This window comes from Saccopteryx leptura, chromosome 6 (assembly GCF_036850995.1).
Source record: "Saccopteryx leptura isolate mSacLep1 chromosome 6, mSacLep1_pri_phased_curated, whole genome shotgun sequence".
In the NCBI taxonomy this organism is placed as follows: Eukaryota; Metazoa; Chordata; class Mammalia; order Chiroptera; family Emballonuridae; genus Saccopteryx; species Saccopteryx leptura.
This window is the reverse complement of record NC_089508.1, coordinates 170,365,315-170,377,600: the sequence shown is the minus strand read 5'-3', so window position 1 is coordinate 170,377,600 and position 12,286 is coordinate 170,365,315. Positions and strand designations below refer to the sequence as shown.

The 12,286-nt window shown below is 43.5% G+C and overlaps 1 protein-coding gene across 6 annotated transcripts in view; it reads left to right on the top strand.

The window, feature by feature from the left end:
• The window catches only part of HTR4 (5-hydroxytryptamine receptor 4), a 149,486-nt gene that overhangs the window by 113,523 nt on the left and 23,677 nt on the right, over positions 1–12,286 (top strand). For 4 of the 6 annotated variants that reach the window (XM_066343494.1, XM_066343490.1, XM_066343491.1 and 1 more), the window contains one exon: positions 7,742–11,131. The exons of the other annotated variants lie outside the window; for them this stretch is intronic. In XM_066343494.1, the coding sequence (XP_066199591.1) occupies positions 7,742–7,832 (91 nt within the window). In that variant the 3' untranslated portion in view covers positions 7,833–11,131. Of the gene's footprint in view, positions 1–7,741; positions 11,132–12,286 lie in introns of those variants that run through there. 6 annotated transcript variants of the gene reach the window in all.

Below are 12,286 nucleotides of genomic sequence, written 5' to 3'. Positions count from 1 at the left end.
TTTGGATTTCCCCCTTCATAGACACACACACACACACACACACACACACACACACACACACACAATCAGACCATCCTGGATGACTCCTGCATTCAGTCCAGTTGCCCATGGCTTTCCAAAAGACTGAGCTTCAAGATTATACTCAAGACTGAGCCCATATTTGGTGACGTCAGGGTGACCTTTCCTTGGCAGTATTGCAAATTATAACTCTTTCTCTATCTCTGATTTTGTTTTGGGACTATTGTAAGCTATAACCATGGAGAGAGAAGCTACTGTTTCACATGTGTCATTCAAGAGGATAAAAAAGCCATTGAGGCACAAGGGATTTTCAACTGTAAATGCTAGCTGAATGGAGTTGTAATATAATAACCTTGGGCAACATAATGTGACTTGCAGCGGGCAGGTAGTGAAAGGCATAGAAAAGCCCTTTTTGCCTGACTCGATCTGGGTTCCCAGCTCATTTTCTTCTCCTTGCCCCCAATCCAACTCCCTAAGTGGTATGCATGCAAGATTGATCCATTTTCCTCAAATAACGACTGAGTTCTCCTGCCTCAGGATGGTTATTTTTGCTCCTCCAATGCTCTCTCGGATCTCCTTCTTGGCACAAGCTGGCTCATTCCTTGAGGTATGGTTTTCTGATGCCCGCCCCCTCAGCCTTTGAGTAATAACAGCCTCTTCCTCTTCTGGGCTCTCTTACCACCTGCCTCTGCTTCTCTTGGAAGCTCAGCTCATTCTATGGGATCTTAAGGACTTTTATGCACCTGCCAAGTCTAGGAGTCCAAGGTGCCTGTTGGGTGGAGATGCCCATTTAGTGATGCAAATGCAGTGAGACTCTGATTTGGAGGGCCTAGCTCAGATTGTGGCTCAACCTCTCCCTAGACATTGGACCTGAGCATTACTAAGCCTCATGTCACTCAAGGAAAGCCTGCAAATAATAAAACCCCTGGGGTAGGATTGCTGTGAAATTTGCATAAGATGAGCCATGATTTGCTTATTTAGCACAGTCATTGGCACATAATAAACACTCAGTAAAGGTCAGCTGTTTTTATTACAGGTCCATGCTTTAAAGGCATTTTCTCCTAGATATTTTTGGTACTGTCGTAATGAAATAGTTCAGCAGAAAAAAAGCAAGCAGACGGCCTGACCCCCCAAAGACTCTGAGCTCTTCCAAGTTCCAATCTTTTGTCATTTAAAAGTTGTGGTAGGCAATGGGAAAAGAAATCTCATAAGGAGATTGGTTTGACCTTCGCTATACCTGCATAGGGAGCACTAGGGAAGTGAGTGCATTGGGAGTAGAATAAGCCACGCCCACTGGTTTGAGCTGCACTTCAGCTTGTTGAGACCTGGACATAGCTGAAGCTCCTGATGGACTTCAAGAGCCCCTGGGAACACATTTTGTCCTGAGGCCACAAGGTTAGGCATTCTAAACTCTGCAGACTCGGTTATTTTGGGTCCTTTATGCAAGTAACAAAATAGCAGAAAGAGCTCTGGCTTACGATCCCAGAGCTTCCGCCCAGTGGATGCATTTATGTCCTTGCCAAGATATTACGCTCTCTGCAATTCAGTTTTCTCATTGTCCGATATGCAATTTGGCTTTCTCATTGCCCGATTATGCAATTCAGTTTTCTCATCTGTCTGATAAGGGCTGTTGTCACTTGCTGGCTACTACGGTAATTTTTAGCTTATCAGCATTCTACCCATGTTATTATTGCTTTACTATTTGTCTTTAAATACACTTATACTCTAAAATATATTTGTAAAGGCAGTCCTGTGTCATGATCTTAAATGCAAGACTATGTGGAAATGATATAAAAATAAATGCAATGGAAACAAAAAAAGAATTGTTACTTGTATAAATTATTATTTAAATTTAACTTGAACCGATTGCTTACCCAAGTCTCTGAGCCCGAAGCCTGCTCTCTGCTTGTTAGGGATGCGAGGCATGTTAAAGCCCGAGTCACTTTAAGCAGAAAGATCATCTTGATAAGGTATATAAATATCTACTCATTATGTTTTACAGCTGAAACTAATATATGTCAACTCTAACTAAAAAATAAATTTTAAAAAGAATCATAAGATTGAAAAATTAAAAAAAAATTATTAGAAAGAGTGAAAGAAATATTGAATTCTCTTACTGAGAGTCAAATTATTTAATTCTATGCCTACAGGTTGGCATATCACCTATATGGAACGCATCCCAAGTTTGGGAAATCCTGGGTCTCCTAGAGTCAGTAGTCTATTCCAGTTGGTAATGAATCTAAAGACAAAGAAAATACCGAAGGCATTGCCTTTTGAGTAATGTAACTTCCTGATAACTTAGTATGTATGCTCACTGTTTATAGACAATTCAATTAGTTTTTATTGGCTCATTGTACCCAAACATTCTATTTTTTCATCACATAAAGAACACTTGAATATATTACTTGTGCATCTCTTTACACATTTTTTTTGCCTTCTTATATTCACGATTCATCACTGTTTCTCATTTCTTCTCCATCAATGTCATGAGAACCAATAAACATCCCATCATCCTCTTTGCTAACCTACACTGTTAGCATGCATTTCAGCCTTCCATTCTGCTTCTGTGGGGAGCATTGCTCAGTGCCTTATACTTTCTAGTTCTGGCCCTTCCCGCTCTCCTGTGCTTTCCCTTTACTGCCACCTACATCTCTGGGTCAAAGCTGTTCCTCAGGGATGAGTTCAGTAACCGGATATCCTCATATTCAGGAAATGTCATCGTCCTCTGTGCATACGAATCACCAGAGAACACCTTCTACAAATGCAAATTGCTACTCTCCCTGCGTCACCTCTGCCCTCTCACATCAGAGCTCTGATGTGGATCCTGGGAATCCATATTCGGTATGGTACCCCAGCCATTTCTGATACACATTGTCTCTGGACCACTTTGTGAAAGATGACTTAGCTACTGATTATTTCCCCACAACTAACTCTTCCTCCTCCTCCTCCTCCTCCTCCTCCTCCTCCTCCTCCTCCTCCTCCTCCTCCTCCTCCTCCTCTTTTTTTCCTCCTTCTTCTCCTGGAACACAGGTAATGATAAGTGAATTTCATCAGCTGTTAATATGAAACTTCATCACAAAACTCTTCTCATCACACAAATGATTTCCCCATTTCCTCACGGACAGAGTTCCAGGTTTGGGAGGCGGAATGCCTGACTTACAGCGCTGCATCCAACACTACCCATCAATCAATCCATGCCCTGACATTGACCTGCTTCCTCTTCGAAAATCAAAATAATACTCTGTACCCTCCTTCCTCCAGATTTGTGTTGAAGATTAAAGATATACAAACGCTTCATAAATCACAGAGAATTTTCACACAACTATTAAAATAAGGCACTGTATTTAGAAACCGCTTAGGTTAAAGAATTGGAGCTTCTTTTTTAATGATGTTTTTTTGCATCAGGGGTTTTGAGCAACACTGCCAATGTTTCTGATCAAGCATATGTTTGAGGAGAGACAGCTGTGATCTCACTGCATTTTAAGTTATGGCATCTCAGCCCCTCCTTATTTGATCCTACATTTAACAGTTTTGCAATGTAATTTCACAGATTCAGAAATTGAGGTTTTTTGGATTCTTTAATACAAATCCAAAAATCGCACCCCCCTGTGTTTCCAGCGAAACCTCTTTCCCCCCATACAGAATATAAAGTATCAGATACTAACAATAGAATATTAAAAGCCAAATTTGAAGCAATTACCCACAGCTTTGGAGAACAGTCCCACACACAGCTGGTACCCAACCAGAAGGTCGACATCTGTCACCCACCATCTCTGCTACTCACACAATCAGAATGTCAGGGCTGCAAAGGATCTTATAGGTAATCCTCCTCCTCATTTAAAAAATGAAAACCTGAGGCACAGGAAAGGGCCTAAGTCATCAGAGCCACGCAAGGAGGAAGGTTGGAACCCCCCCCCCCCCTCTCCTCTGGTTGAATGCGAGTACATTGTCGCACTCAGCTGCTTCCTTTGCTGAGTTAGCAGGTTGGCTTTGTAGTTGGAAGTGAAAGTTGGATGCATCGAGAGTGATCGATCTACTGTACTGGAGAGAGGCCTCTTGAGGTGCAGTGTATTGGGCCATAATTTTGTATCTTGAATGAAGACCTAAAAGGCCAATGACATTAAACTGTTAAGTGATAACAATTAGATTAGTACAATAGTGTAAACTGAGAATGACACCTGCCAGCCCGGGCCCAAGATCACTCTTGTCATTTTTCTCAAGCCCCCATTTGCCTTGAGAGGGAGTTGGCTGTGAGTACTCCATGGGGTGGGAGGCTGGGCTGCTGTCCCTTCTCCATGACTACTCTCTTGGGCAAGGGCTCTATCAGTGCATCCTGAATAAAACACAGTGACACCAGGCATCCATTCACAAGTCCACAGTAATCTTAATCTTTCTCTTTTTTTGTAGATAGTGAAAAGCCTTCAATACATTTATTTTTGCTTGTTTATCAGGCATAAGCTTTAAAAAATATTATTGAATTCATTAGGGTTATATGGTTAATTACAGTATATAGGTTTCAAGTGTACAGTTCTATAATACATCCTCTGTATGTTGTATTGTGTGTTCATCACCCCCAGTCAAGTCTCCTTCTGTCACCATTTATTCCCACTTTACCCTCTTTGACCTGCCTCCACACCCTTTCCCTCTGGGGATCCCCATACTGTTGTCTGTGTCTGTCTTTATTCAACTCTCCGGCAAGATGTCGTGAAACAGCCAGTAACCCTTTGGAAACACATCTCCGTGCTCCTCAACAGCTCTGGTGCCTTCCACACACCCAACTTTGTGGCTCTTCCAGCCCTGTCTTCTGTCCTCTCCCCCCATGCTTGGTTGTGTTTATTAACCCCGCCTTTTTCTCTGACTCTGTCCTCTCTAGTTTTCTCCTGCCTTTGCAGGGGTTTTTTTTTTCTTTTCCTTTTCACCTAGCTTCCCTTGTTCTTCATCACAGAAAAGTGATGGTACATTATGTACCACTTGGCAAAACTTTTCCTTTAGTGAGCATGGCAGGGGGTTAGCCAGAGAGCCCGGTGTTAGCGTCTTATTCACACTGTGTTTCAATAAAAGGGGCGGCACATTGTGCTGTAGGTGGAATAGATGAATATGCTGCGCCCTGTATGTACTCCTTGTGCCCTGCAACCCATCCTAGTGGGACAAGACGATGTTAAGAGACAGCAGCACCTGACCACTGGACTTAGCAGTGCTAGTTCTCAAGAGGATGAGTGACAATATATCATAGCGGTTGGGAACCTATGACTCGCGAGCCAGATGTGGCTCTTTTAATGGCTACATCTGGCTCGCAAATCTTTAATAAAAATAATAATGTTAAAAATATAAAACATTCTCATGTATTACAATCCATTCATTTTTTACCGCTCATGTTCATGGTTGCAGGTAGCTGGAGCCAATCACAGCTGTCCTCCGGGACAATACCAAATTTTTATTGGATAATGCATAACATACATTGGTCATTGTATGGCTCTCATGGAATTATATTTTAAAATATGTGGCGTTTATGGCTCTCTCAGCCAAAAAGTTTCCCAACCCCTGATATATCAGGACAGTTGAGAACACAGACTTTGGGCCCTGGTTGGGTAGCCCAGTTGGTTACAGTACTATCCTTATACACCAAGGTTGCTGGTTTGATCCCCGATCAGTACACACACACAAATCAACCAACAAATGAATAAATAAGTAGAGCAACAAATCAAGGTTTCTCTCTTTCTGTTTTCCTTCCTCTTTTTCTCTCTCTCCCTTACTCACTCTCTTTCTTTCTCAAATAAACAAATAAGGAGCACAGAGACCTAAATGTAAGGTCTGAGCCTGCCATTTATTGGCTGAGGGAAGTTGGGCAAATTATTTAAACTCTCTGAAACTCAGTTTCCTTGTCTATTAAAGAGATATAAAATACATGATTAATGCATCACAGGTGCTGCCCTAGAGGGTGGTGGTTCAATTGTTGATAATAATGATAATATTAAATAAGTGTTATACAAAGGGAGTTTGGTCAATGAGAAATGAGAAACCATTCCTTCCTTGCTTCCTTTCTAGTCATTCTTTTTCTTTCTTTTAATAGCTATGTTCAATGAATAATGAGATGGATAGAAATTGGGGGAGAGTATGTAAAGACAAGAGGCCGCATCTTGAGTTATCTAGTGAATGTATACTTGAAAATGGCATGTGGGAAACATGGAAGAGGAAACGGATAACCAAGGATGCACCAAAAGCTGTGTTTGGAGCAAGTAGCAAACCCAGAAATAGTGAGATCTCGTTATTTAGGGAAGAAATCTTGCATATTCAGCTGCAATAAGAACAGTCTTCCAACTGGAGAAAAGAGAGATGACAGGGAGAAAGTGGCTGTCCTGGACTGATGGGCAACATTTCATTGTCTCTGAGCCAAGATGTATTACATCTCAGGGACTTAAAGGAATGGTGGCTAGGACCCCTGACTCGTGCTCTTTGGAGGACTGGGGAAATGATGGCAGCCTGGAGGCCAGTAAATATTGACCTAGTTCTTAAAGAAATACTAAAGCTAGACTCAGGAAACTATAGACTTAACCAAAAATCTGAGACAGTTATAATGGAAATTATTTGTGACCAGGAGGCAGTGTTGTTCCACTAAAACTAAATCATGCCAAATAATTTCACTATCTATTAGGACAGATTTATTTACTGCATAGCAGAAACATTTCAGCAAGGCATTGGATAGAGCCTTCCATGGGTGGGTCCATTCTCGAGCATGTTGAGGGTTACTTGTTTGCTGTGAATGCAGTCTGTGGTGATGCACCTCAGTTCTCTGTTTTAACCCTGTCCTGATCAATCTTTTTATTTTTTATCTTGACCTAAAAGGCAGGTGACACTAGACAGAAAGATTGACATAGCAGTAAGTATCTGACCTTCTGATATGCTTGTAAAATCCTCAAAGTCTAGTTTGAGTCAGTGCTAGATAATCACATCTTGAATGTTGAAATTGTTATGATTTAGAATGATCTTAATGAACTAAAAGGATACCAAATCAATACCATGAAATTGAACTGAGACAAATGCCATGCCCTATATTTTGGCTCAAACAATATAAACTGCATGGATGTGATTTAAAAAAAAAACAACCCACAGAAATTGACCACTGTTTGAATAAAAAACATACAAGTTGGTGACAACCTCAATGTAAGCCAATAGCATATTACCATAATTAGAAATAAACTCAATGTTGACCATATCCATAGAAGTCAACTCAACTGGTGATGAAAAGGACATAAATATGTCTGGTTCACTGCATAGATGTATGCTTTTTCTTGGCACCCTATTTCAAGAGAGATCATAATAAAATGAGTATTGTGTTCAGAGGACACTGCTTATTATGGGGAGTATTCTGGAAACCATAATGTACAATGAATTATTAGAAAAATGAGTAGCCCGGAGAGAGAAAATTTGGAGGATATAATTAGTAGAGGAAAGAATTTTAAGTGGGTTTGGAGGGCATAGTAGTTCCACTGGGAAGATTTGGGCTGAACAGTAATAAACTCTTTCTAATAACAGTAACAAGCTCTTTTAGTAAAGTTGCTTAAAGACAATGTGTCCCGCTCAGTCACTGGGGAGCCTTAAGTAGGGGCTCACCAGCCACCTGTCTGCGTGGCACAGGGCTCTCCTGCTCTGGGAGGCCCTTTGGCGAAATCTTCTGTGACTTCCATTGCAACTCTGAGGTTCTGTGGTCTTCTCCCCTCTCCAGGGATGCAGTGGAGTGTGGTGGCCAATGGGAGAGTCAGTGCCACCCCCCAGCAACTTCTCCTTTGGTGGCTGTTCAGCCCAGTGACACTTAGTCCTCTGGGGCAGTGACTCGGAAGACAGCCATCCCTCCGAGAGAGGGCCAGGTCCTAAGCTGCTACTTGTGCGTGACTGCACCTGGTTTCTCTTCATTCGAGTGTTCCATCCATTCGTCTGTCTGTCCGTGGGGGCAGGCACCCCATGACCACCTGGCTTTCCCTCCGGGAGTCCAGCAGGCGGCGTTTGAGGAAGTCAGGGGAAAGGACGTCCCCCCTGTTCGCTGGGGGTTCTCCTCAGAGATCCCCTCCAGGAAGGGGTATTTTGCTTCCCAACACTCCTTCTCCCTGGCATCTCGCCCTGGCCTCACACTGTCTTTTGTCCCCAGTCTGTCCCTTTACTGTGCCTGGTTGGTCTCTCTTATGTTCCAAACACGATCGCTTACTCTGTCCTATCTCAGCCACAAGTGTCTCAGCCACATGCCTTCTTTGTTCTGCCTGCTCACAGACATGGTCAAAACACATACCCCTTGTGCCTGTCTTGGTCAGAGTCATGTTCAAAAGCACACCTTTCTTGCTTGTCATGTCCGTCACAGCCACGTTCAGGCTGCTCCCTGTCTCATCTTGTCCTGTTCTGTGCCAGACGCTAGCTCACTCACCTTCCTCCTGGTGTCCGGGCCCGAGCGTGTGTCCTCTTGGTCAGCCCCCGTGTCAGTCACAGACCTCACCTGCTCTTCCTTATGTCTGGTGTCAGTCCTTCTCTTCGGGACACGCTCCATTCACTCACTATGGAAGAAACCGGGACAACGATCCACCTGAGGAAAACATTCTCCGCAGCAACCCTGGAGGGAAGCCGAAGACGAATAGCTCCCCGCCAGTGCTGTGACCTCAGCCCTTTCTGGTCCGAGATGTCCGCCTTGCTCTTGAATTAGAGCAGCCTCTTGTCCTAAGGAGCCTTGGGCAGGGCTGGCGGCATCGTGGTGTTTCTTAGAAGACTTTGGAATCTTTCCCATGAGCCTGTGGCCAGGCCCACGGCACCAGTTTGGAACCCTGGATTCTGGCCGTGTGGCTCTCAAAGGAGAGAACGGTAGGGAGCTCACACTGCTGAGACCTGTCACTCACTGCAGCCCCTTGTAGAGGAGGCAGGACCACGCAGTGCTGAGGGCGGAAAACAGTGCTCGACTTGAAGTCAGAGGACCCGAATTCCAGCCGTGGCTCTGCTCCTAATAGGCTATAAGATCTTGATCCAACTCTTCTATCCCTGGACCTCACTGTCTACATCTGTCAGTTGAAGTTTGGATTAGGGGATCTCTCAGATTCCTCTCCATTTCTAGGACAACAGATGCAGCTACAGCTGTCTGCTACCTCGAAAAGCCATGGCCAGCCTACCTTTTGTCTGTTTCAAAGGAACTAGCCGCCTCCTTTGGGCCGTCTACCCTTGACCTTGCCAGCTTTGCCCTACACTGTCACCTGGATGTCTTTCATTTAAAGCTGAGTCCATGGCTCTTGCCAGCTGCCCCAGAATGAGTGCCACAAAGAAATAAACGCCACCACGTCCCAGAGCCATGGGAGGTTTTCACATTGATCTTGGCTGTGATTTGATAGCATCTCAGGACTTTGTCATACTCACTTTGTTCCCGCTGCTTAAGAGGTGTCAGCTACCATTTCTGTTGATGTTTACTTTAGTTCTGGAATCGAACCAGACAGGAAAGAGACCTTATGATAAAGAAATAGAGATGACCCCCAAACCCTCCAAATGCAAAAAAATAAAAAATAAAAAAATTGTTTTTGCCCTTTAAAGACTTATTTGATTGGGGAGAAAGTCATGCCTTAGGGAAGGGAAATGCCTCCTAGAAGTGCCCCATAGAATTCCTGAGTCATTGAGAGAGACTGCACCATGCTAACGTGCTCCGTGTGAGGCAGAGACTCGCTGGTCCACGGAGCAGAGCTGATTGGGGGTCTATTCTCCTCGCACATGAAGAAAGTGTAGTTGGTCCTGCCTTCCATCTTGACTTTGCTTTTTTAAGTCACTCTCCTCTGCCTCTACCAGATTGGGACTTGGGACCATTTTGAGGATGGTCCTTTTCTAATACAAAGGAGGGAGCAGTAAGGTTCTCAGTCCAAGGCTGTGAACCTGGCAGTCAGACCCAAACCATCTGCTCTGACGGCAGCCCACCGGCCCACTGCCTCTGTGAGCACGTGCACTGAATCAATGGCTGACTCACTGTGTGATGCTGAACTAATCGCCGGACCTCTCTGGGCTCTGAGAGAATCTCTCCAGCCCGTGTCACAAAGCTGTCGGGGCGATAAACTCTTGAAAACATTCTGTAAATCATGAAATGCCATTCTGTATGTTTACTATTACTTTGGATGCACCTGAGCTCTCCAGTACTAAGACTTTCTTCACCAAGACGTGAACCAGTTCAAAGAATGAGCTTTCTACATTGGAAAACAAACCCAAAGGAGCACCCTTCTGGGGTTCCACTCTTCCAAATCGCCCCTTCCTCATTTGGTTACCCTAGGCTGTGCAACCCGTACAACGTCGCAGACTTGTACATCACAGACCCTCCATCCGAGGGGATCTTGCTGTTCTCGAAATAAAGGAGTGGGTGGAGAGAGGCGGGACAAATTTGGGTAAGAATGAGCCGAACTTTATGTAACTTCCAAGTCACATGAAATAAATTCAATGCTTTAAAAATTTTTTTTTCCATGAAAACATTTATTTGGAGAAAAAAAGTCATCAAAATTACCCCTATCCTATAAATTTAATATCTATATATATAAATTCTATGAAAAAAAACCCCAAACTCTCAAACATGGGCCAGACCATAAATAAGCAGCTGACAAGAATGTTACATAAAGCATCTGCTAAAATACCGAACCAGATAACTTCTGCGATTTTTGCTAATCTGATAGTCTGTGTAAATGATTATTAATTATGGTCGAATGTTATTTTGCTAGCACCTTAGTTTTGTTTACATTTTTAATAAAGTAGAGACACAAGTGGGGTCACTGGTACAGGTCACAGTGAAATGAGTCTCCTTGTAATTAACATGTACAATAAGTGTGTGCCCGTCATGTAGAACATGGAACTTACATAATTTCTTATATAATTTCAAAGAATTACAGATTTTAATGATGGTTGTATTTTTTGGTTTTATGAAATTGTAAGTGATATCTATGATTTATTTGAAGCTTAATCTTTGAAGGTACTAGGATCCTTGAGTCTCATTTGTTTCTATGGGAAGCACCCTTGACTTTATTTATTTTATTTTATTTTATTTGTTTCACCCTGGTCTTTATGATGATAGAATTTTTGATGAATTTTCCAGGAATGTGTTCTGGGAAAAACAGGAGCCTATCTAGACTTGTTTTCTTTTTCTTTTTTTCATTGATAAATTCTATTTATTGATAAACATTAATAAAGTACACATATGTTTATATTTGTGCATTCCGTACATGTTTATATGATACAAGTTTTACATTGAAGGAGAAACTCCAGTCTGAAAACTAATAAGTGAATTTTGAAGCCACAGTAAAATGCCAAAGTCATACCCATGCCTGAGTTCTCTGGAGCACCTCTGTGGCCCAGCCCAACCCTCGGAAGCAGAGGGCCCTGGCCAGTTGGCTCAGTGGTAGAGCATTGGCCCAGTGTGTAGAAGTCCCAGGTTCAATTCTTGGCCAGGGCACACAAGAGAATCGCCCATCTGCTTCTCTCCGCTTCCCCTTCTTCTTTCTTTCTGTCTCTCTCTTCCCCTCCCGCAGCCAAGGCTCCATTGGAGCAAAGTTGGCCCTGGCACTGAGGATGGCTCCATGGTCTCCATCTCAGGTGCTAGAATGGCTTTAATTGTAACAGCACAATGGCCCAGATGGGTAGAGCATCGCCTCCTGGTGGGCATGCCAGGTGGATCCTGGTCAGGCGCATGCGGGAGTCTGTCTCTCTGCCTCCCCACTTCTCACTTCAGAAAAATACAAAAAAATAAAAATTAAAAATAAAAGATTCAGCCCAGCCACTGTCAGGGCACATGCCATATGAGCCACTTAGGGCAGCGTGGCAACTGCCTAGCCACAGGTTTCAGATTGAGGTTATTAAGTATGTGCCTCCCTGCTGAATGCTTTTTTGGTGTCATGAAATACCCAGGAGCCTGGAATCTAGTTCCCTGGCCCTGGAGCTGCTGGGGCGTTAGGCTTAGAGCTTATGTCAATGAAATTTCTGTCCCTTTACTTCTGAGTCTGGAACAGTGGAAAGACCCCCATTGGCGGTTAGGGGCAGGGTACTTGTCCCAGCTCTCCTGCTTACCCCTTGGGGCTTCTGCCATCTCACATATAAAATGCAAAGGGTGGATAAGAATTAGGGTTTCAAATCAGAACCCTTCACACACAAATTTACCTGGGACCCCGTTGCACATGGGCCGGAAAGGAATGGAGTACAGGTGTATCTGGATGCTCAGTCTGCACATTATTCATTCCTGGAAGGAGCCTTCTTCACAGCTTAAAATCCCAAGCAGCTGGAC